At 38.9% G+C, this 27,108-nt stretch overlaps 1 protein-coding gene across 1 annotated transcript in view; it reads right to left on the reverse strand.

Annotated features, from left to right (window-relative positions):
* Window positions 1-26,607, reverse strand: part of SYT10 (synaptotagmin 10) — a 104,645-nt gene extending 78,038 nt beyond the window's left edge. The window contains exon 1 of the mRNA XM_061124145.1: window positions 26,457-26,607. Coding sequence (XP_060980128.1) covers window positions 26,457-26,607 — 151 coding nt within the window. The remainder of the gene's footprint in view (window positions 1-26,456) is intronic.
* Window positions 26,608-27,108: the final 501 nt, after the last annotated feature.

The raw sequence follows: 27,108 nt of genomic DNA on the forward strand, positions 1-27,108 counted from the left end.
ACCTTCTAGAACAAAAAGCAAAAGATGTCTTTTTCATTATATCGGATTGGAATGCAAAAGTAGGAAGTCAAAAGATACCCAGAATAACCAGGAAGTTAGGCCTATGAGTACAAAATGAAGCAAGACAAAGTTTAACAGGGTTTTTCCAAGAGAACACACTGGTCATAGCAAACACCATTTTCCAACATACCAAGAGACATGTACATGACCAGGTGGTCAATATGAAAATCAGATCAATTATGTTCTTTGCAGCTGAAAATGGAAAGCTATATACAGTCAGCTAAAACAAGACCTGAAGTTGGCCCAAGTCATGAGCTCCTTATTGCAAAACTCAAGCTTAAATGGAAGAATGTAAGGAAAACCACTAGATCATTCAGTGAAAGTGTTAGTCATTCATGGTAAGACCTAAGTCAAATCCCTTGTGATATACAGTGGAGGTAACAAATAGATTCAAGGGAGTAGATCTGATAGAGTGCCTGAATAAGGCAGAGATTTGTAACACTGTACAGGGGGCAGTGACAAAACTATTCCAGAGAAAAAGAAATGCAAGAAGGCAAAGTGGTTGTCTGAGGAGGCTTTACAAATAGCTCAGGAAAGAACAGAAGTGAAGGGCAAAGGAGAAAGGGAAAGATATACCCAACTGAATGTAGAATTCCAGAAAATAACAAGGTGAGACAAGAAGGCCTTCTTAAATGAATGATTCAAATAAATAGGAGGAAATAGTGGAATGGGAAAGATGAGAGGTCTCTCCAAGAAATTAGAGATATAAAGGTAATATTTCATAGAAGAATGGGCACAATAAAGGACAGAAATTGTAAGGACTTAATAGAAGCAGAAGATTAAGAAGAAATGGCAAGAATACTCAGAAAGGTGTTAATGACCCAGAGAAGCACTGTGGTGTGGTCACTCATGTAGAGCCAGAAATTCTGGAGTGGGAAGTAAAGTGAGCCTTAGGAAGCCTTACTATGAACAAAGTTAGTAGAGGTGATAGAATTCCAGCTGACCTACTTAAAACCCTAAAAGATATCACTGCTGTTAAAGTGCTACACTCAATATATCAGCCAATTTGGAAAATTCGGCAGTGGCCATAGGGCTGGAAAAGGTCCGATTTCATTCCAATCCTAAAGAAGGATAATGTCAAAGAATGTTCAAATTACTGCACAATTGCACTCATCTCACATGCTAGCAAAGTAATGCTCAAAATTCTCCAAGTCAGGCTTCAACAGTATGTGAACTGTGAAATTCCAGATGTTCAAGCTGAATTTAGAAAAGGCAGAGGAACCAGAGATCAAATTGCCAACATTTGTTGGATCGTGGAGAAAGCAAGGGGGTTCCAGAAAAACATCTACTTCTGCTTCATTGACTAAAGACTTTGACAGTGTGGGTCACAACAAACTGTGGAAAATTCTTAAAGATATGGGTATACCAGACCACCTTACCTGTCTCCTGAGAAACCCATATGCAGGTCAAGAAGCAACAGTTAGAACTGGACATGGAAAAACTATATGTATTTGTGCATGCTATGTCACATCAGTTGTGTCCAACTCTTTGAAACCTTATTGACTGTAGCCTGCCAGGCTCCTCTGCCCATGGGATTCTCCAGACAAGAATACTGGAGTAGGTTGCCATGCGCTCCTGCAGGGGATCTTCCCAACCCAGGGATTGAATCTATATCTCCTGGGGTTCCTTCATGCAGGCAGATTCTTTATACTGAACCACCAGGGAAGCCCACATGTATGGAAAAACTGACCAGTTCAAAATTGGGAAAGTACAACAAAGCTGTACATTGCTATGTTTCTTATTTAACTTATATGAAGAGTACATCATGCAAAATGCCAGGCTAGATGAATCACAAGCTGGAATTGAGATGTTTGGGAGAAATATCAACAACCTCAGGTATGCAGATGATACCCCTTTAATGGCAGAAAGTGAAGAGGAACTAAAGAACCTCTTGATGAAAGTGAAAGAGGATAGTGAAAAAGCCTGCTTAAAACTCAACATAAAACTAGATCCTATCACTTCATGGCAAATAGATGGGGGAAATGTGGAAACAGGATCAGATTTCACTTTCTTGGGATGAGCTGGACCATGAGAGTTGGACCATGAGTGCTGGACCATAAAGGCTGATCGCTGAAGAATTGATGCTTAAGACCTGTGGTGTTGGAGAAGACTCTTGAGAGCCCCTTGCACAGCAAGAAGATCAAACCAGTCAGTCCTAAAGGAAATCCCCCCTGAATATTTATTGGAAGAACTGATGCTAAAGCTGAAACTCCGATACTTTGGCCACCTGATGCGAGGAGCTGACTCATTGGAAAAGTCCCTGATGCTGGGGAAAATTGAGGGCAAGAGGAGAAGGGGGTGACAGAGGATGAGATGGTTGGATGGCATCACTGGCTCAGTGGACATGAGTTTAAACACACTTAGGGAGATAGTGATGGACAGAGAATCCTGGTGTGCCTCAGTTCATGGGTTCTCGAAGAGTCGGACATGATTTAACAACTGAACAACAACAACAACAATAGATATTTCAAAACAGAACTCAGACTCACTAATAAAAACATCATATAAGCTTACCAGTTCCTACAATTTCAGAGAAATACTATTTTATTTTTATTTTCATTGACCTGATAGGAAAATGATTGGTAGTTTTATATTTCTGTAATTAGTGAGATAAAATGGTTCTGGTTTAATTCTCAATCTGTTGCTGATGCAAATCCATTCAGAAATTGAAATAATTCTGTTTTTATTGTTTACTAATTTTTCCTTCATTTTTCAATTGAAGCTAAAGCCTCATTGATTATATTTTCCATTTATATTCCATTGATGAGGAATGTGTGATATTTTATATTTTGCAGTTTATTTTTAGCACTATAACTTGAGTAAAAGAGAAGAAATATAACATCAATATGCTTCCTGATTATTAACTACAATTTTGAAATGAAGGAAGCCTATGATTTGCTTCATATTCTTCATATATTTCAAGCCCCACTTATATATTTTTTCTGGATATTTTAACCCAGTTAACTTCTTTAGTGGCTAAGTTCTGCTCAGTTGGAGCCAAAGCCAAGATATAAGGAGACTGCAGGACAATGCGGGGTGGGAGAAAGGACAGAAACAGTTTTCAGTCTATAACTGAAAATATCCCCTATTTTTAGGTTCTTTTACCAAATTTCAATGTGTGTGTGGGAGGAGGGGTGATTCACAAACCACTAACAATTCTGTGGATACCAACTGGGTGTTCTTAAAATTCAACTCAATTCTGATGTTTGCCTACCTGGAGGTGGCATCAAATTCCACAGGTTAAGGGCTCAGTCCCAAAACATTGTCCCTCTCCCTTCTGATGCCAGTAGCAAACACAGGTTGTCACCTGTGGGATTCAGACCAACTGGCAAAAGATTGGAGGAGGTTCCCACCACCTACTCCTTCAGTTCAGTTTAGTTCAGTCGCTCAGTCGTGTCCGACTCTTTGCGACCTCATGAATTGCAGCATGTCAGGCCTCCCTGTCCATCACCAACTCCCAGAGTTTGCTCAAATTCATGTCGTTCGAGTCGGTGATGTGATCCAGCCATCTCATCCTCTGTCGTCCCCTTCTCCTCCTGCTCCCAATCTCTCACAGCATCAGAGTCTTTTCCAATGAGTCAACTCTTCGCACGATGTGGCCAAAGTATTGGAGTTTCAGCTTCAGCATCAGTCCTTCCAATGAACACCAGGACTGATCTCCTTTAGGATGGACTGGTTGGATCTCCTTGCAGTCCAAGGGACTCTCATGAGTCTTCTCCAACACCACAGTTCAAAAGCATCAATTTTTCAGCACTCAGCTTTCTTCACAGTCCAACTCTCACATCCATACATGACCACTGGAAAAACCATAGCCTTAACCAAACGGACCTTTGTTAGCAAAGTAATGTCTCTGCTTTTTAATATGCTATCTAGGTTGGTCATAACTTTCCTTCCAAGGAGTAAGTGTCTTTTAATTTCATGTGTGCAATCACCATCTGCAGTGATTTTGGAGCGCCCCCCCCCACAAAAAAAAAAAGTCTGACACTGTTTCCACTGACTCCCCATCTATTTCCCATGAAGTGATGGGACCAGATGCCATGATCTTAGTTTTCTGAATGTTGAGCTTTAAGCCAACTTTTTTTTTTTCTTTTTTCACTCTCCTCTTTCACTTTCATCAAGAGACTCTTTAGTTCCTCTTCACTTTCTGCCATAAGGGTGGTGTCATCTGCATATCTGAAGTTATTGATATTTCTCCCAGCAATCTTGATTCCAGCTTGTGCTTCATCCAGCCCAACATTTCTCATGATGTACTCCGCATATAAGTTAAATAAGCAGGGTGACAATATACAGCCTTGACATACTCCTTTTCCTATTTGGAACCAGTCTGTTGTCCCATGTCCAGTTCTAACTGTTGCTTGCTGACCTGCATACAGGTTTCTCAAGAGGCAGGTCAGGTGGTCTGGTTTTCCCATCTCTTTCAGAATTGTCCACAGTTTAATGTGATCCACACAGTCAAAGGCTTTGGCATAGTCAATAAAGCAGAAATAGATGTTTTTCTGGAAACATCTGGATGCTTTTTCGATGATCCAGCAGATGTTGCCAATTTGATCTCTGGTTCCTCTGCCTTTTCTAAAACCAGCTTGAACATCTGGAAGCTCACGGTTCATTATTGCTGAAGCCTGGCTTGGAGAATTTTGAGCATTACTTTACTAGCGTGTGAGATGAGTGCAACTGTGTGGTAGTTTGAGCATTCTTTGGAATTGCCTTTCTTTGGGATTGGAATGAAAACTGGATTACTTTGCCAGACAAGCCTATAGAACTCAGGAAACTTGTTTATTTACCAGTTTATTAAAAGAAGATATAACTCAGGAATAGCCAGATTGAAGAGTTCATTGGGCAAAGTATTGAGAAAGCTCCCATGCCCTCTCAGAGCACACTGTTTTCAAATTTCTGCATGTTTAACACAGAAGCTCTCAAACCCCATCCTTTGGGGTTTTTATAGAGGCTTCTTGATACTAGCATGGCTGAGTAAAAAAATTGGCCATTGGTTCAACCTCCAACTGATTCAACCTCCAGCCCTTCTCCCCTCCCAGAAGTTCAGCAGGATTGAACTAAAGTTCCAGTCCTCTAATCACGTGGTTGATCTTCTGGAAAACAGTACCCAACCTTAGCTGGGATCCAGAAGTCATGTCATTAACCTAACAAGACACCTTTATGGCTCTCATTACTAAAGAAATACTAAGGTTTTTGGGAGCTGTGAGCCAGAAACTGTGGATAAAGACTAAATATATATACACAATATCACACCTCTCTTCTCACTATTCTTGGTCATATAATACTTCATCCAAACCAAATCACTTTTGAAAGTGACAGCCTATAGGAACCCTCTTACACTGTTGGTGGGAATGCAAACTAGTACAGCCACTATAGAAAACAGTGTGGAGATTTCTTAAAAAACTGGAAATAGAACTGCCATATGACCCAGCAATACCACTTCTGGGCATACACACTGAGGAAACCAGATCTGAAAGAGACACATGCACCCCAATGTTCATCGCAGCACTGTTTATAATAGCCAGGACATGGAAGCAACCTAGATGCCCATCAGCAGACGAATGGATAAGGAAGCTGTGGTACATATACACAATGGAATATTACTCAGCCATTAAAAAGAATTCATTTGAATCAGTTCTAATGAGATGGATGAAACTGGAGCCCATTATACAGAGTGAAGTAAGCCAGAAAGATAAAGAACATTACAGCATACTAACACATATATATGGAATTTAGAAAGATGGTAATGATAACCCTATATGCAAAACAGAAAAAGAGACACAGAAGTACAGAACAGACTTTTGGACTCTGTGGGAGAAGGCGAGGGTGGGGTGTTTCGAAAGAACAGCATGTATATTATCTATAGTGAAACAGATCACCAGCCCAGGTGGGATGCATGAGACAAGTGCTCGGGGCTGGTGCACTGGGAAGACCCAGAGGAATCGGGTGGAGAGGGAGGTGGGAGGGGGGATCGGGATAGGGAATACATGTAACTTCATGGCTGATTCATGTCACTGTATGACAAAACCCACTGAAATGTTGTGAAGTAATTAGCCTCCAACTAATAAAAATAAATGAAAAAAAAATTTTTTTAAATTCAAAGTTTTCCAGGGGCTGGAAGGGAACTGATTTTAAATGGGCAGCACAAGGGAAATTGTTGGGTTGATAAAAGTCTTGTTTTTGTTTTATTTCTGGTGATTGTTATTTAACTGTATACATTTGTCAAAATCCTAGAAATGCACAAGCATGATTTTTTACCGTCTATAAATTTGGAAAGTGAATAAAATGGAAAAAATCTAAAAAAAAAAAGAAAAGAAAGTGACAGCCTATACTATCAGTAATACCAGGATAGCAGGAATAAAGTTATTTTATTAATTTATATATTATATTACTATGCAACTTAGATAAACTGTGTTCCTACCTCTTTTAGCTTAACATCCTCCCAGGTCACCTTAGCCAATCTGGGTCAAATTTAAACTTTGCATAGCATTCCACAGTATCCTGTGATTTGACCCTTGGCTATTGACCCAACTTCATTCGTCTGCCACTCTCTTGCCTAGTCTCCTCCTCCAGGCCACATGTTACTCTCTCACGATTTCTGTTCAGTCTGTTTCAAGTGGCTCCATTGTTTTCTCCTATCTGTCTGCCTGGCAAATTTGTATTCATGCTTCAGTAACCAGATCCAGTAATATCTTTCCCTGAAGCTCTTTCTGTCTCCTCTGTTCCTAATGGCTTTTAAAGCACACCCACCACCACAGCACTAGTACTGTAACATTAATAATTTTTGGCCTATAATTTTTATCCTAAATGCTTGGGACACAATGGTTTCAAAAATTATTTTCTTTTGGATGTTAGGAAGGTATTATGGTAAACATTATCAGGGATAACATCTAGTAACCAAACACATTAATAGATATGTAATGAAATATATGAATTAGGCACACTGAATGGGATCACTGAAGACCATAAGCAACTTAATGTCAATTTAGGTAAGATGTTGGTGCCAAATTGGACAATTTACAAAATAATTTTCAGTTTTTAGAGGTTTGGAAGTTCCATAACTGTGGATAAGGGATTGTGGATATGTGTTTATTTTGCTTCTCCATGTGTTCCCAGCCTAAAAATAAATTCACTCCCTTTATTTACCTTTTTTAATGTTTAGTATATATCACACAGTCAAAAAATATTTATGGAGCTACTGAAAACATATTTTGGGAATTATCTGAAAAGATATGCCTATGTACCTCAGGACAGCTGGATAACTAAGAGTTGAGTGATATGAAAGAAATATGCAGAAATTCTTATACTAGGAAAATAGTACAATTATACTGTGAAACCATTTTGAACCCAGATCAAGAATCTTAGTAAAATTGAGGAATTTATCTTTTTGTTTCATAGGAATGCTTGAGTTTTATATAAGGAAATGTATGTAAATTATTTAACATCATATTTTCCAACAACTATGAGTAATAACAACATAGTAAGGGTAACAACGGGTTGTTACTATTATCAATTTTTTTTTTCTTTAAACAAGAGTACCTAGAGGAAAGGAGGCATGGGTATGGAATGAGTATGGATTGAATGGTGATTCACAGATTAGTAAGAAGAGAAACATCTTCCAATGCTATTTGGTACTAAAAGGAGTGAATTTGTTTATATTAGAGACCAAAATTTCTAAGTAAAAATTATTTTTTCAAGAAGCTAATAAATAACATTCTATTTTCCTACCCAGTTGTGCTCAGAGAAACTGCTCAACCAGGTAGCAATTATAATAAAAGTTAGCATAAGCTTGGTTAGTTAGTTCAGTCGCTCAGTCGTGTCCGATTCTTTGTGACCCCATGAAGCGCAGCACACCAGGCCTCCTTGTCCATCACCAACTCCCAGAGTTTACCCAAACTCATGTCCATTGAGTCGGTGATGCCATCCAACCATCTCATTCTGTCGTCCCCTTCTCCTCCTGCCCTCAACCTTTCCCAGAATCAGGGTCTTTTCAAATGAGTCAGCTCTTTGCATGAAGTGGCCAAATTATTGGAGTTTCAGCTTCTACATCAATGAACACCCAGGACTGATCTCTTTGCAGTCCAAGGGACTCTCAAGAGTCTTCTCCAACACCACAGTTCAAAAGCATCAACTCTTCTTAGGTCTGTTAGAAAGTGGACTTGCTAATGTATCACCTTGAATTAATTAGACTTTTAGATACAGTCAGAAGCCTGGCTGGACAACCACAAGTATTCTCCATGAGTACTTGACCCTATAAAATTTACTACATGAAGGAGTAGAGAATATCCATCAATGAAGAGGGAAACAGGTAAGTCATGTCTTAGGGATAGGGTAAGCTAAGATTCCTTGATTATCTTATCTTGTAGCTTCTTCCATCCAAAAATGCAAAACGAGGGGAAAGGACTTTTCCCACAACAACAAAAAGTGAAAGGAGTTTCATTAATTAGAATTTCTTTGAGAAAAATAAAGCTAAAATTATAAAAACAAGCTTATTGCATTATATATTTTTACATTGCTTATTATTGCAATTATGACAAATAAGAGTATTTAAAAAACAAAACCAAGAGTTTAATTCTTAGGTCTTTATCACATTTTTTTCAACAAAATTTGTTAAACAAGATAAAGACTCTGACTATCAAAAGATTAAGAGTTTAAAAAAGATTAAGGGAGGATTTGTGAGAATTTGTAAAGTCATCAAAATGCTTAAAAATTTTTTTTAATGATTGTTTTTCAACATTTAACTATGACATAAAGGATGTTATGAGTTTGGACTTAGTTCAAATTGCAATATGCAATCCCAGAAGCATTTTTATGTCAAAGTATGAAATGATTAAATGTGCATTTCATAAATAACACTCTGGCTGGGGAGAAAATAAAAGTGGAGGCCAGATGAGAAGAGAAAAAATAGTTACAGATTATAGCAGTCATCCACACGAGAGATGATAGTGGTTCTGAATGAGGGTGGCTAGAATGAGGAAAAGAGCACATTTTAGAGGTATTTGGCAAGGCAAGGGGCTAGTGAGGAGTGTGAAGATTGAAGAACAAGAATGTGATTCACTGGGAGACAAACAGGATGATGAAGTAAGGAAGACCATGACTTCAGCTATGTTGGGTTTAGACTATATATTAATAATAATATTCAACATGCAAGCAGAAATTTTGAGTAAGCCGTTGGTCATATATGACTGCAATTGAAGATAAAATTGAAGGACTTCTTTAAACAGAAGAATCTGAATCCGTGACAAAGAAGGTAAAAGCTCCTCAACAGAATCCTGAAGACATCAATAATTAAAGAAAGAAAGAGAAATTTAAAGAACAAAGAGCCTGCATATAAGACTGAGAAAGAGTAGAAGACTTATGAAAAAAATGAGGTCAAGGTGCTTTCATAGAAGTTTGGAGAATATAAAGTGATAAGTAGCATAAGAAGTTAAAATAAATTCAATCAAAACTAAGGTAGATAAGTAAACATTAACTTAAACAAGTAAGTCTGCAGTGAATTCAATGAGACTAGTGCAGCAGAGACTGTGTAAACCAGATGAATGTAGTTTAATGAATGGAGTGAAGATGCGAATTCTGTGAGTATAGATAGTTCTTTCAAGATATTGTATTTAGGAAAGGAGGAAAGAATCACTCATGGAATTGATGTTTTTAATTAAAATGTGCAATATTTCAGCATGGTTTATAATTTATGGGAAAGTATTACTAGATAAGGGAGAAAGAAAATCAAGCAGAGTGAATAATTAACAATAAAGTCACATAAAAGGTGACAATGGATGAAATCTGAAGCAAAGATGAAAGAACTCAATCATTTTTTCCTTTTCAAGAAAAAAAGGATTCTGGAATCAAATTTTATAGGTATAGGCAGGAATTCAAGGTAATTCTTGTTTATAATTTTCCTCCAAATAGGAGTTAGAGTCAACTGCCAGTTATTTTGGGATATTGGAAAATAATTTGGAATATTTAAATACCTTGGGAAAATTTTGATATATGAACTTTAGAGAATAGGAGAAAATTGAATAGGAAAACATAGGACATCTGGTCAGAATTGAGGGTTCTTTTGCACCTGAAGACTAAAAGTGATACTAGCCTGCCTGGTTTTAAAATCTTCTACTAAAAAAAATAAAAATAAAATAAAATCTTCTAAATATTCAGGTTCTTTGGTGTAGGAATAGAGAAGCAGACGAATTTATCCATGAATGAGCACCTTCAATCTTCCCAGAAGAATGTAATAAACCTCAAAGGAGAAAGTGATTGCAATGATTAAATGATGTATCATAAGCATGATGCAATATTTACTGACAGGGAATTCAGCCAGAGGTAGAAAATTGAATGGAGTTTCTAAATGCAAAAGAAGAAAGCATAGGAGCTTTTGGTTGGGGTTTGGAATATTTGGATTTATAATTCTAAAATAGTCCTTTTAACATAATGACAAGTGTTTGGCCATGATCATGAAAGAAATGAAGTAAGGTGGAGAGGAGAGCACTGGAGGGAGATGCATATGAATGGTTTTCCTTCTCCACACAGACTTTGAAGTTACCCATTGTATAATGAATAAACTTGATGAGTAGGATCTCTCTAGCTCAAAATTTCAATGTCTCTGGATAATTAAAAATAATCCATTATATACCATTCATCCAATTATATCTTGGTAAGAATTAAAGTTAATGAAATTTCAAAAATTAAATTAGGCTCAAAGATAATCAGGTTTAATATTGCACAAACCCTGATTTTATTACATACATAGGCATAACTATTGCTTCTACCACTGTGTGTCTACTTATTCATCTGTCCATCTGGCTGGCTCTTCATCTCTGACTCATGTAGCTATAAAGAAAGATCTTACTCTTTTATCACTCCTTAATATCTCAGAATAAAGTCAGAGAGTTCTGGGGGAAAAAAAAAAAAAAACCACTCTCATCAGAAAACATAATTAGCAAAAACATGCTAAGTCCTCATAAGCTTTTAATAAACCAGAATTTTGCTAATTTCTAACATCTGCTTGGTCTTAATTACTAGAAATTGTAAATACTGTTAGGACTAAGTACATATTATCCATGCAGATGGCTACAATGATGCAGAAAATTGTAAACCAATTGCTATTCTCTCAATTCCAATTACTACTTTTTTAAACTTAAAAATTCTAGTTCTTTAATTTCTCAAAATGTACAAATAGGTAACTTCTCAATTAATCAGAAATGATAATTTCTTGTAAATTGCAAATCTTTTGTTTCTTTGGTTGTCCTCATTGTCCATATAGTAAAAGCTATGGTTTTTGTTTTTTTTTTTTTAACTTGGAGGCTAATTACTTCACAGCATTTCAGTGGGTTTTGTCATACACTGATATGAATCAGCCATAGAGTTACACGTATTCCCCATCCCGATCGCCCCTCCCACCTCCCTCTCCGTTCTAATGAGATGGATGAAACTGGAGCCCATTATACAGAGTGAAGTAAGCCAGAAAGATAAAGAACACTACAGCATACTAACACATATATATGGAATTTAGAAAGCTATGGTTTTTCCAGTAGTCATGTATGGATGTGACAGTTGAACCACAAATAAGGCTGAGCGCTGAAGAATTGATGCTTTCGAACCGTGCTGGAGAAGACTCTTGAGAGTCCCTTGGATTGCAAGGAGAGCAACCCAGTCAATCCTAAAGGAAATCAGTCCTAAATAGTCATTGGAAGGACTGATGCTGAAGCTGAAGCTCCAATACTTTTTTTATTTTATTCTTTTCTTTTTTTTTTATTTCTTTTTTTATTAGTTGGAGGCTAATTACTTCACAACATTTCAGTGGGTTTTGTCATACATTGATATGAATCAGCCATAGAGTTACACGTATTCCCCATCCCGATCCCCCCTCCCACCTCCCTCTCTACCCGATCCCTCTGGGTCTTCCCAGTGCACCAGGCCCGAGCACTTGTCTCATGCATCCCACCTGGGCTGGTGATCTGTTTCACTATAGATAATATACATGCTGTTCTTTCGAAATATCCCACCCTCACCTTCTCCCACAGAGCTCCAATACTTTGGCCACCTGATGTTAAGAACTGACTCACTGGAAAAGACCCTGATTCTGGGAAAGATTGAGGGCAAGATGAGAAGGCGGTAACAGAGCATGAGATGGTTAGATGGCATCACTGACTCAATGGACATGAGTTTGAGCAAAGTCAGATATATACTGAAGGACAGGCAAGTCTGGTGTGCTGCTGTTCATGGGGTTGCAAAGAGTTGGACAAGACTTAGTGACTAAGCAACAACAACAATATGGTATTATTATAATGCCACATAATTCTGATTTCTACAACAAGGGAGCAAATTAATATTAACAAACAAAACAGAAGTTTATTTCTCTCTCATTTAATTAATTGGTCCAGTATAAGCAAGTCAGGGTAAACACATCAGCTTAAGGTGTCTGGAATCCTGGTTTCTTCCATGTTTTTGCTTTTCTATTCAAAGGTTTTTGCCTACTCCTTAGTGTCCAAGATGGCAAGCTTACATGTTTATATTCCAGGCAGCTGGATGAAAAATAATAAGTGAAAAAGGAAGGTAATGGTGTGTCCTTTCACTTTAAGGGAAAAATCTAGAAGTAGTGCACATCACTGCTGCTAATATTCCGACAATCATAACTTAGGCATGCAATTGTACCAACCTATAAGATATGCTTAAAAAAAGTTGTTCTTTTTAAAGTTTTTTTAAAAAAATAATGCTGCCACATACCAAACTAAAAATAAATGATTCTAATGCTGTGAAATAGAAGGGGGAAATGAATATTAGGAAACAACTATCAGTCTCTTCCTCATCCATAAATCCAATACATAATCAACCAACCTATTACTGTTGCAACAATGCCTCTTAAAATTTCCATTTAATTGTTATTGACTTTTGCCTTTCTCTTGAATTTCAGTAAATGATAGAAACTTTATATCATTACCATATTTCATTGATTACAAAATGCATATTTTCAGACATTTCAGTTTTTGAAATCAGAATGTATCAGTATCAATGACCTGTTACAAGTGAAGTGAAGTCGCTTAGTTGTGTCTGACTCTTTGCGACCCCGTGGACTGTAGCCCACCAGGCTCCTCCATCCATGGGGTTCTCCAGGCAAGAATACTGGAGTGGATTGCCATTTCCTCCTCCAGGGGATCTTCCCAACCCAGGAATCGAACCCAGGTCTCCCACGTTGCAGGCAGATGCTTTAACCTCTGAGCCACCAGGGAAGCCCTGTTATAAGTACTAGTAGTCATTAAGTAAGTGTGTCATAGTTTTCTCTGTGTTTATGCTAAAGCAAATGCATCTGCATCAGAAGTCAAAGAATGAGTCTAAATGGCTTGGAGGCAAGTGTTGAGGAAATAGAGAAATAACCTTCATAAGCCAAACTTTTGCTGGGTCAAATGAGTTTGGCAACATTGTCAGGATCAACATAACTGTATAGCTAGCTTTAGAGTGCAGCAACACTAGTATTTATCTCTCTTTTGAATTCCTCTGGGGCTTTCCAGGTGGTGTCAGTGGTTTAAAAAAAAAAAAAAAAAAAAAAACTACCTGCCAATGCAGGAGACAAGAGACACAGCTTCAATCCCTGGGTCAGGAAGATTCCCTGGAGAAGGGCATGGCAACCCACTCTAGTTTTCTTGCCTGGAGAATCCCATGGGCAGAGGGGCCTGGCATACTACAATGGGACCGCTAAGAGACATGACTTAGCACAACAATGAATTCCTTTAAGGAAAAAAATGGATCATTAATACTCTTGACAGTATTTTTGATGCCATAGAGTCCAATAATGAGTGGATAAATGAAAGTATCACAATTCAGAAGAATCAGACTCAGTACTTTACATTTTAAATTATTTTAATCTATTTGTCTTTTGTGTTTTCCTTTTTGTTATTGTTGTTTTGTTTCCCTTTTAATACTTGTACAAGAATGATATATGATTTTTAAAATTTATGTCTGTTCTAAAAGAAATTTTTCCATAGGTGTAAACTAAAAATTCGATGTGATGAAAAAGAACCAAGTCATAATTTAATTTTTATGGTCTTCTTTTTTGATTTTCCTGGTATAATATAAAATAATGGTGTGCCTTGTAATCAACAGCATCCTAAATTCAATGAAATGGTATTGTTAGGTAGGAAGTTAGATATGAGCAACAAGAGGTGGACTAACTAAAAAAGATGCAAGCTCTAAATCCCATTCCAGACAGGCCCAGGAGAGCTCACAGATTAGCTACAAAAATAACCCCAGAAACTTTTCCAACTCCTGCACAGGTACCCTAGGCACACAATGAATACAAACTAACCACAGGGACTTCCTTAAGTCCTTAAGTCCTCATTAGAACTGACTTCCTTAAGTGACCTTAGGCCCCTAGGAGTCCATTCAGTTCAGTTCAGTTCATTAGGTATTCATAAATATTCTAGACATACATACATCTGATTATAACAGACTGAATTATGGGAAAGACATGCACAATAGAGACTGTTGTTATATAACTAGCAACTGTCTATCAAAATTCTCAGTCTGCACCCATCTAGATGAATATACAAAAGCCTTATTATGCATGTGACCAGATACCCACCCTTCCCTGATTGGCTCATTTGCATTTTGTACAGGGTAGAACCAAGAGGAGGAGACAGGGAGTATAAAAAGGGAAAGCCAAGAGGGATTGTGGCCACTACTTCAGGGTTGGCTTGTCCCCACATCTCAGGAGTGTACTATCCCTTGTCTGTTTAATAAAAGACCTTTCTGCTTGAGCTATAACTGAGCTGTAACCTTACCTTTGTTTTGAATGCTTACTATGAAGAGACAGGGGCTGAAAAATCCTGCCTGCTTGAGCTGTAATTAGTCTGTCATTCCAAATCTTTGATATGAGGAGACAAAAATCAAGGAAGAGAAATAAGCCTGCCTGACAGTATCAAGCATGGTATCAAATATTAAATTAGCCGAATTTACTTTTAAATCTTTACATATATTCATAATTGAGTAAATAATTCATAATCTATTATTCTATATCAACTCTACCTTTATGTTAACTTGAAAAACTATGCACATTTAATGGTATCAGTACATTTTAATGTTTGGCAAAGTGGTTCTCACATAGTAAGACCTCAATAAATATTTGTTAGAAAAAAGCATAATGCTAAAACTATCTCTCACATATATATTTTTTTCATTTATTTTTATTAGTTGGAGGTTAATTACTTCACAACATTGCAGTGGGTTTTGTCATACATTGACATGAGTCAGTCATGGAGTTACATGTATTTCCCATCCCAATCCCCCCTCCCACTTCCCTCTCCACCCAATTCCTCTGGGTCTTCCCAGTGCACCAGGCCCGAGCACTTGTCTCATGCATCCAACCTGGGCTGGTGATCTCTTTCACTATAGATAATATACATGCTGTTCTCTTGAAACATCCCACCCTCGCCTTCTCCCACAGAGTCCAAAAGTCTGTTCTGTACATCTGTGTCTCTTTTTCTGTTTTGCATATTGGGTTATCATTACCATCTTTCTAAATTCCATATATATGTGTTAATATGTTGTAATGATCTTTATCTTTCTGGCTTACTTCACTCTGTATAATGGGCTCCAGTTTCATCCATCTCATTAGAACTGATTCAAATGAATTCTTTTTAACAGCTGAGTAATATTCCATGGTGTATATGTACCACAGCTTCCTTATCCATATCATCTGCTGATGGGCATCTAGGTTGCTTCCATGTCCTGGCTATTATAAACAGTGCTGCGATGAACATTGGGGTGCACGTGTCTCTTTCAGATCTGGTTTCCTCAGTGTCTCACATATATTAACAACTCATATTATAATATATTCAAAATGATAATAAATCACTTAATATTGTTTTGTTCATTATGCCTATAAATGTGTGACTAATTAAACACAACTAAAGGAACAATGGATACTGAAGAGAAAACAACAGTCCTCATTGTTAAATTAAAATAATCTTGCAGTATGGACAAACTGATTTACAAGGTTTTAAAAGCTATCATGTTCTCTATTCAATAACAAAATATTTAACAGTAGATTGTAACACTTTGGGTCCCATCTGAATGGAAAAAAGTTAATATCAGTTCCTTTTTCCCTCACCACTCCCTCTAGATGATTTTACCTTTTAGCTCTCAGACCATCACAGCACAATTGCAGGAAAGAATTAATATATTTATTACATATATACATATATATGTGTGTGTATATATATATATATATATATATATATATATATATATATAGTTTTACTTTCTGACAGTCTACCTAAGCAATGTTAATGTCAGCTCTTACATCTTCAGTGGTCACTAGGATATTTAACATTGTGAGGAAAAAGAAAATAGCTCTCTTTAGAGGTTCCCTTCAGGAATTTTGTTTCTAAACTTGAACAGTATTGGGTATTACACAACAGAGGAAATTGACATTGTTCCAGTGTCCTTTAGCACCATGGATGGCCCCAGGATCTCTCTCTTTTTTTTTTTTTTTTCATTTATTTTTATTAGTTGGAGGCTAATTACTTTAGAATATTGCAGTGGTTTTTGCCATCCATTGACATGAATCAGCCATGGATTTACATGTATTCCCCATCCCAATCCCCCCTCCCACCTCCCTCTCTACCCACTCCCTCTGGGTCTTCCCAGTGCACCAGGCCCGAGCACTTGTCACATGCATCCAACCTGGGCTGGTGATCTGTTTCACCCTTGATAATATACACGTTTCAATGCTGTTCTCTCGAAACATCCCACCCTCGCCTTCTCCCACAGAGTCCAAAAGTCTGTTCTGTACTTCTGTGTCTCTTTTTCTGTTTTGCATATAGGGTTATCGTTACCATCTTTCTAAATTCCATATATATGTGTTAGTATACTGTATTGGTCTTTATCTTTCTGGCTTACTTCACTCTGTATAATGGGCTCCAGTTTCATCCATCTCATTAGAACTGATTCAAATGAATTCTTTTTAACGGCTGAGTAATATTCCATGGTGTATATGCACCAGAGCTTCCTTATCCATTCGTCTGCTGATGGGCATCTAGGTTGCTTCCATGTCCTGGCTATTATAAACAGTACTGCAATGAGCATTGGGGTGCACGTGTCTCTTTCAGATCTGGTTTCCTCGGTGTGTATGCCCAGAAGTGGGATTGCTGGGTCATATGGCAGTTCTATTTCCAGTTTTTTAAGAAATCTCCACACTGTTTTCTATAGTGGCTGTACTAGTTTGCATTCCCACCAACAGTGTAAAAGTGTTCCCTTTTCTCCACACCCTCTCCAGCATTTATTGCTTGTAGACTTTTGGATAGCAGCCATTCTGACTGGCGTGTAATGGTACCTCATTGTAGCTTTGATTTGTATTTCTCTGATAATGAGTGACGTTGAGCATCTTTTCATGTGTTTTTTAGCCATCTGTATGTCTTCTTTGGAGAAATGTCTGTTTAGTTCTTTGGCCCATTTTTTGATTGGGTCATTTATTTTTCTGGAATTGAGCTTCAGGAGTTGCTTGTATATTTTTGAGATTAATCCTTTGTCTGTTGCTTCGTTTGCTATTATTTTCTCCCAGTCTGAGGGCTGTCTTTTCACCTTGCTTATAGTTTCCTTTGTTGTGCAAAAGCTTTTAAGTTTCATTAGGTTCCATTTGTTTATTTTTGCTTTTATTTCCAATATTCTGGGAGGTGGGTCATAGAGGATCCCCAGGATCTCTTTTTATGCCTACTTTTTGTTGAACCTAGGACAGGATCTAAAGAGCCCAGCGTTGTTATCCTAGCCACATCATTAATTAGTTGTGATTGAGGGGAAGTTGCTAACTTTTCTGCCTTAGTTTTCACAACTGCAAAATGATGATTTCTAGTTCTTATGGAATGACTAACAACATTTTGAATAATAATATGATTATTTTTCCCATGCTACTTTTTACATAAGCAAATGAACAGGTTTTCCTTTTACTATTGTGAATGGGTATATTAAACAGATATTCCCACTTTTCTAGAACTTTAATAAATTCAATACATTTATTGTGTAACACATAAGTTGAGCCCTGGAGTCATAGTTCTACCTGAATACACTCAGGAAGTGAATGGACATCCAAAGTTCAGTTACTTTTGAATATGTTGCTTATCATATTCTAGGTTTTAAATGCCTAAGTGCTCTAATTTTTGCTATTATCATAAAACTAAATAAGTGGTATATTATCTACATAGAATACTGTATTGGACACCATAGGCACAAAGATACAAATATATACAACTTAGTTTCAGAAGTTCAAAATTAAAGTTCAAAAATGAATTATATACAAAGTACATCATGTGAAATGCCAGGCTGGATGAAGCAGAAGCTGGAATCAAGATTGCTGGGAGAAATATCAATAACCCCAGATATGCTGATGACACCACCCTTATGGCAGAAAGTGAAGAGGAACTAAAGAACCTCTTGATGAAAGTGAAAGAGGAGAGTGAAAAAGCTGGCTTAAAACTCAACATTTAAAAAACTAAGATCATGGCATCCAGTCCCATCACTTCATGACAAATAGATGGGGAAACAATGGAAACAGTGAGAAACTTTATTTTGGGGGGCTCCAAAATCACTGCAGATGGTGACTGTAGCCATGAAATTAAGAGACACTTGCTCCTTGGAAGAAACACTATGACAAACCTAGACAGAGTATTAAAAAGCAGAGACATTGCTCTGCCGATGAAGGCCCCTATAATCAAAGCTATGGTTTGATTTTTTCCAGTAGTCATGTATGGATGTAAGAGTTGGACCATAAAGAAAGCTGAGCACCAAAGAATTGATGCTTTTGAACTGTGCTGTTGGGACAGACTCTTGAGAATCCCTTGGACTGCAAAGACAGCAAACCAGTTAACCCAAAAGAAATCAGTCCTGAATATTCATTGGAAGGACTGATGCTGAAGCTGAAGCTCCAATACTTTGGCCACCTGATACGAAGAACTGACTCATTGCAAAAGACCCTGATGCTGGAAAAGTTTGAAGGCAGGGGAAAAGGGGACAACAGAGGATGAGATAATTAGATGGCATCACCAACTGGATGGACATGAGTTTGAGCAAACTCCAGGATTTGGTGATGGACAGAGAAGCTGGCATGCTGCAGTCCATGGGGACACAAAGAGTTGGACATGACTGAGTGACTGAACTGAACAGACTGAGTTTCAGAAGGGATTGGGAGATGATTAAATAGCACCCACTGTTATACAGTTAAGGATATTGAGGCTTCTTGAGGATAAATTCATTAACTCAATTATTCATTCTCTCAGTATCCAACAAATATTTATTGAAACTCTTAACAAGCCACAGTTTTTTTCTAGGCACTGAGGATAAAACAATAAACAAGCCACTGTCCCCAAAGTGTTTACAGCCTACTGAAGTAATGTCATTAACAGAATAAAAGGTAGATCAGGAAAAACATAATTATATTTTCAAAATATAGATTATTGAAATTGACATTGTAAAGCCCATTAAACATTTATGATAATGTTCATTTTCTGACACTGTTTTGTACAAAAACAATTTGTAAATGAATGCAGACGTATTCCCAATAATGACAATTTTCCCCCATAAAACAAGATTACAATGATGACTAAGTTTTAAAGAAAATCTGATTTGGATGAAATGGACAGCTATATACTCGATATATTAAATTGCTCTTGAAAGAATCAGATTTCAGAAATTCACAGCTCATATAGAGAGGAAACACAGATCTTAATTTGTCTCAAAGTGGAAAAAAGTTTAAGGCAAAATATAAATCATGCCAATACTGCTGAAATATTGATATCTCACAGTGAAGAGTACTGGATATTTGCTGATACCTGCTTGGCCTTTGAAGCCAAGGTAGTCATCCATTTGCCTAGAAGCAACTGAGAGCAAGCACAATATGTACTGAAGATCATGTAACTATGAAACTAGAAATAGTAGTAGCTGGCCATTCTTCAGTGGAGTATCAACATCGGGAAGGAAAAAACCCTCAGGTGCAGCCTTCTTCAACTGTGCCTACAGGTCTGAATTCACTGTGGTTCAGTTACTTTTTGAAACTTAACATGCCTACTACATTTCTAAACTGTAATTCTTTTTTTTTAATTTTTTTATTTTTTATTAGTTGGAGGCCAATTACTTCACAACATTTCAGTGGGCTTTGTCATACATTAAACTGTAATTCTTTATACAATCATTAAAATGTGTAAAACTCATTACTACTAGTGATACAAAATAAATTAATTGGGTAGTCATTTGCTTTCTATCTGTAGAGAAAACCTACAAAGCTCTTTTACTCATTTTAAGCTATTATGACAGACTTAAAATGCCTTATTCTCAGAGGAAATCATGTTATTTTAATTTTTTTACTTAGCCATTGCTATTTTTATTAGTCAAGTAACTTCAATGAAAGTGTTCGCCATATAAATACCTACTATTCCCACATCTTAAGAAAATGAAGAACACATATACAAATTTAGAAGAATTTGTTTACATTTTTATTTTAGAATTTTAGTACTAAATTAGAAGTGTAAAATGTAAATTTAAAATATTGAGGAATTAAATGTTTGTATAAAATTTTTAAATTATGGTTAGGTCTGCACAGTTGTGATGTGACTATGAGTTTAAGGGGCTTTGATTAGCTGCACTTATGAGGTCTGCTTCTCAAGTAATGAAATTTCCTAAAATCTCACAAGCATTTGGATATGGAGCAGCAATTAAAGACCAGAAATGAACTCAAATCCAGTTCAAAAACTATTATGTATATTCAGTCACAGTATATATGATAAATTACATTTAAGGCAATAGACCAATATACTGTTTTGTATTTTCCCTAAGTATTAGAGTATTAAGTTCTATTTTACATTAATGAATTTAGTGGGTGACCTGTCTATTTTGGAGGGGGAGAATCAGTGGTAAAAAGACTGAAAAAATCTTATTTTCTAAAAAACTGCACACGATGAACTTTCTAGTGTACTAGTAATGTTGACATCAATAATGTCTCTGAAAAAACTTTGTCAAAAGAGTAAATTAACCAGTATTGCCATCTGCAGTTAAGTTACTGTAAAGTTTGCTAAAATATAGAATCTGTCAACTTGACTGCTTGATTCTCAAGTCAATAACATTATCACTACTTCTGCTGCTATAGCAGTAAATGGTAAAGAGAATGGTGAAGCCTGTTCTTTATTGGTGTTTAAAAAAAAAAAAACAGTAGAAGAATATTTTATTTCTATACGTGATTCATGACTTCTTTAAGGTAGAGTAACTTTAGGCTTACAATCAGCCTTCTGTATCCACATTTCATATCCATGCAATCAACCCGCCACAGGTTGAAAGTATTCTAAAAAATTCAGGAAGTTTAAAGAAACCAAAATTTGGATTGTCAAACAGGCAACTATCTACATTGTCTTTGTATGGGTCTTCCTTGGTGACTCAAATGGAAGAAAATCTGCCTGCAACGCTGGAGACCCAGGTTCAATCCCTGGGTCAGGAAGATCCTCTGGAAAAGGGAATGGTAACCCACTTCAGTAATCTTGCCTGAGAAAACCTATAGACAGAGGAGCCTAGAGGGCTACAGTCCATGGGATTGCAAAGAGTCAGACATGGCTGAGCACCAAATGAATGAGTGACATATCATTTACCTTGATTTAGGTAGCTGTTGTTCAGTCACTCAATCGTTTCTCATTCTTTGTGACCCCATGGACTGCACACACCAGGCTTCCCTGTCCTTTACCATCTCCTGGAGCTTGCTCAAACTCAGGTCCATTGAGTCGGTGATGCTATCCAACCATCTCATCCTCTGTTGTTCTCTTCTCCTCCCGTCTTCTATCTTTCCCAGCATCAGGGTCTTTTCCAATGAGTCAACTCTTTGCATCAGGTGGCCAAAGTATTGGAGCTTCAGCTTCAGCATCAATCCTTCCAAAGAATATTCAGGATTGATTCCCTTTAGGATAGACTGATTTGTTCTCCTTGCAGTCCAAAGGACACTCAAGAGTCTTCTCCAACACCACAGTTTATTTATTTTTTTTCCCATTTATTTTTATTAGTTGGAGGCTAATTACTTTACAATATTGTAGTGGTTTTTATCATACATTGACATGAAGCAACCTAGATGCCCTTCAGCAGACGAATGGATAAGGAAGCTGTGGTACATATACACCATGGAATATTACTCAGCCATTAAAAAAAATTCATTTGAATCAGTTCTAATGAGATGGATGAAACTGGAGCCCATTATACAGAGTGAAGTAAGCCAGAAAGATAAAGACCAATACAGTATACTAAAACACCACAGTTTAAAAGCATCAACTCTTCAGCAATCAGCCTTTATGGTCCAACTCTTATGTCCATATGTGAGGGCTTCCCTGATAGCTCAGTTGGTAAAGAATCTGCCTGCAATGCAGGACACCTCAGTTCGATCCCTGGGTTCAGAAGATCTGCTGAAGAAGGGATAGGCTACCCACTCCAGAATTATTGGGCTTCCCCTGTGGTTCCAGTTTGATCCCTGGGTTGGGAAGGTCTGCTGAAGAAGGGATAGGCTACCCTCTCCAGAATTCTTGGGCTTCCCTTGTGGCTCAGCTGGTAAAGAATCCACCCACAGTGTGGGAGACCTGGGTTCGATCCCTGGGTTGAGAAGATCCCCTGAAGAAGGGAAAGGCTACCCACTTCAGTATTCTGGCCTGGAAAATTTCATGGACTACAGTCCATGGGGTCGCAAAGAGTTAGGCATGACTGAGCGACTTTCACATACTAGAAAAACCATAGCTTTGATTATATGGACCTTTGTCAGCAGAGTAATGTCTCTGTGTTTTAATACTCTGTCTAGGTTTGTCATAGCTTTTCTTCCAAGGAACAAGCATCTTATAATTTCATGTCTGCAGTTACCATCTGCAGTGATTTTGGAGCCCAAGAAAATAAAGTCTTTCACTATTTCCCCACCTATATGCCATGAAGTGGGCTTCCCTGGTGGCTCAGCTGATAAAGAATCCCCCTCCAATGTGGGAGGCCTGGGTTCAATCCCTGGGTTGGGAAGATCCCCTGGAGAAGGGAAAGGCTACCCACTCCAGTATTCTGGCCTGGAGAATTCCATGGACTGTAGAGTCCATGGGGTTGCAAACAGTCAGACACAACTGAGTGACTTTCATTTCATTTTTTCATGCCAAGAGGTGATGGGACCAGATGTCATGATCTTAGTTTTTTGAATGTTGAATTTTAAGCCAGACTTTTCACTCTCCTCTTTCACCTTCATCAAGAGGTACTTCTAATACCTAGATGAAGGTATGAATACCCTTCATTAAGAAGATGAAGAGGTATTAGAAGTACCTCTTGAAGATTTAGGTATTATAAGTAATCTAGTGATTATTTAAAATATATGGGAGAAAGTGCTGTAGCAAATACTACAGCATTTTATGTAAGGAACTTGAGCATCATAAATCTTGGTATCTGTGGGGCCTCCTGAATTCAATCCCCCAAGGAGACCAAGAGAGCCCTGTACCTGAACTTCTCTCCCCCTACCCCTGCATGAAGGGATCTAAAAACACGCACAATCTGGAAGCTTGCAATTGTTGTTGCAACCTTAGAATAACCGGCACCATCTGAGCAGGGCTGAAAGTAAAAAACCACCCTTCTACTCAGTGTCCATGTCCTCTTACCATAATGTGTTTCTCATTAAACAAACAGTGAGTAGAGAATCACCTACTAGAACAAGTGCATAAGAAAATCTACTATAAAGAACAAGGTGAGGCTGAGTAGCTAATTAATATAGCTAAAGATTTGATAGTTAATCTTTGATATATTTCATAGATATCTATTAGTAATAGGAGCTTATTTGCAGATTATTTTACTTTTAATTGTTGCATGGATTTACAAATGGAAAGTGTAAAACAAGCTTTGCATCTTTATACCTCATACACAACCTAGTAAGATGTCTTTTTTAGTGGTAACCATTCGATAAATATTCATATATTAGATTGAATACCCAATGTGAATAGTACATATTTTCACTTAAGGGCAGAAAAATACCCATGAAATTGTTTGAGATTTTGTTTTGCTCTATTTTTGTTCCCCGGCACAAATCCAAAAGGAATTAGGATTACAATTACTTCCTGTAATGCTTAGAACAAGTCCAGAATTCTCTCTACAATTCATATGCTGTGTTTTACCTTAAGCTGTGCTGAGCCAGGTTGCTTCAGTTATGGCCGACTCTTTGAGACCTAGGGACTGTAGCCCACCAGGCTCCTCTGTCCATGGGATTCTCTAGGCAAGAATACTGGAGTGGGTTGCTGTGCCCTCCTCCAGGGAATCTTCCTGACCCAGGAATCGAACCCATATCTCCAGCATTTCTTGCACTGTAGACAGTTTCCCTACCCACTGAGCCACCTGGGAAGCCCACCTGAAGGCCATAATTGTAAAGACTTAAAAGCTAGTATTTGATGTCCAGTCTTCAGATTTTCCTTATTACCAGCCAATCTGAGGCCCAGAAAACCATTATTTGTTGTATGATCACAAGGGGTGGGGTTGGGGGGTGGAGTGGAAATCAGTAGTCTTATCCACAGCATCAGCTATTAAGTGGCCAAAGTTCAGATCTTTTAAATACTCTCATTTCTTTCACTGCACTTCCATCTCCGAGTCTTAGCTTTAGCATGTGTATCATCAATTTCAGAGCAACTTATCCAATTACCACAGAAGACTTTAAGTTCAAACTATTTTGAGTGTTTACTTCATGCTGATCAACTATACACAAGACAAGCATATATGCAATATTCAGCCAGTGCCTTCAACTAGTAGTTGAATTTCACACACTCCTAGGAATGGAAAACCTGCTGAACAAATGGAAAAGACTCTGCCGTGTTTATTAAAATTCACAAAATGTCCATGTTTCCAGCATATGTACAGCAGCAATCATATATCATTCCTTTCCAGGGCCCAAGTAGCAACATCTCCTCAGGCTGTGCCAAGGGCAGACAGAAGCCTCTCTTGGTTCCTGTTGCCATGATCAGAGAATTTTTAAAAGTACAAATATTCCACTTAAATAACGGTACTGTAAAGGTTAAAACACATTTGTCCCCCACCTCCATCCTTTCTTTCTTTGTCTTTGGTGGTAGTGGATGGGGAGCCCACTAAGTGTGCCTTCCTTGTCTCCTTCCCAGCATACGGGGTTCTGCACTGTTACTGCTCCACGCTGAGCTAAGGTCCAGCTCTCATCTGTTGCCCTGACTACCCTCAACCCACGAGGACCCGCCAGAAGACTAAAATGACAGGCTAGTAAAAGGAAACAAACCCTACAGAAGGAATGACAACCTTCCAGCCTGATAACGAAAATCCCCAAACCTGTGTTCATCTCCCAAAACTATGTGGACTCTCTCCCATGGCACTCTTAAAACTACTCGGCCCGCAACTCCAGGAATCCAGCTAGACCCCATCAATGGCACAATAGGCTACACAAACTAATCACAGAGCAGGTGGTTACAAATCCTTTCCCCCCAAGCATCACCCCTGAGTGGCTCTGCTATGCTCCACATCTCTTTTGCAAAAAAATCTGTTACCTGAGACTTTTTTCCACCTTCAGATTTCTAAAGATCCATGTGCTTCCTCCATCCCACCCCGTTTTTTTCCCCCAAGTTTGTTGATGGGGCAGAGAGGATGCCTGCATTAAGGGCTGTATGAACACCTGTGTAGAAAGGATTTATAAACCTTTCCTTCTTCCACTTAAATCTGTCTTCTAAGCCTTACTTGTTGCCTCGAAAAATGGGGTTGATCATCCCCGCTGTTGGCCCAACGTTGTCAAGAAGCCCTAGAATTTCATATATATTAAAGGGTTTTGCACACTGTCAAATGCAAACATGACACTGGTTGCGTGTTACCCCTACCGGGCTCCTTTCTGTTCTCGGGGACCAACGCAGCCCCATTTCCAAGGCGTTTGTTTTGTTTGGTTTTGTTTTTGCATCTAAGTACGGATTCTTCGACCTGGCCCCTTCCCCAAGCCGCGACCCGCCACCTGCGGGACAAAAGCGAGTGCAGCCAGAGTCCCGGTGGCAAATGGCCCCCGCGGGCAGCGCTCGGCTAACGGTCTGGACGCCGCGGCCCGCGCTCGCCTCTCCTCTCTGGGAGCGAGATGGGAGGCGTGGGAGAGCTCAGAGAAAGAGGCTACAGGAGCCCAGGAGCGAGAAACGGCGGCGGCGGGTGCGAAGCGGACCAGAGAAGTGGAAGAAGCCAGACAGATGGAGGCAAAAAGACAAAACCCGAACAGTCCACACTGGAAGTCGCCAGGAGCTAACCAAAGGAGAGAGAGAAGACAGGAAGGCTAGGCTTCCTAAAGAAGCTCCCCCCCCCTCCCCCGCCTCGCGGAAGGCGCAGGACTCAGGAGCTTAAAGCCGAGAGCGCGAGCCCCCGAGGATTGCGAGGTTGCAAGCGGAGCCCTCCCCAGTTACCTGTGTTACTTCCGCCTTGGCTGCCCCCGTCCGGGGGGAAGATGCTGGAGCATTTCTCCCACTCCACCTGGCCCGCGAAGCACAGCTCCGTGACGATGTGCAGTGCCTTTTGGCACAGGCTGCTCACTCCGTCCTCCTTATGGAAACTCATCGTTTGGCCTCGTTTCTCCCAGATAGCCGTTCGTTCCCCTTCCAGTTACCTTTGTGCTGACCCCTCTAGCGCCCTAAGCCATATCCCGCCTTCGGAGACTTTGGCCCAGGAGCGCGCAGCTAAGAGGCGGCAACTCTTAGGAGCCCCAAGTTGGCCCCATGGCGGGAGCAGAGGGCTCCAGAAAAGGTGGAGAGGCTGGGGCGGGAATTAGAGCTAGGCGGATGCGGCAGCGAGGTTTTTGCTAACTCTCACGCCGCGCGAAAGAGCCCAAGCAAGCCAGAGAGACCTGCACGGAGAGCGGAGGGGAGCTGGGGGAGACGTAAAAAACCGAAAGCCCTTCACTTGCAGAAGCGTTTGTGTTTCTGGAGGGTGCCTGACGACGGCGCGTCCAATCGCAGCCTGGCGCGGGTCTGGTGACCCCTTCTCTAGTCACCGGGGGAAGCGGTAGACAACGGAGGAGGCGCCGCCGGGCGCCCTTGCTGGGTTTTCCTGCTGAGGCCG

The sequence above is a fragment of the Dama dama genome, chromosome 22 (assembly GCF_033118175.1).
Source record: "Dama dama isolate Ldn47 chromosome 22, ASM3311817v1, whole genome shotgun sequence".
Lineage (NCBI taxonomy): Eukaryota > Metazoa > Chordata > Mammalia > Artiodactyla > Cervidae > Dama > Dama dama.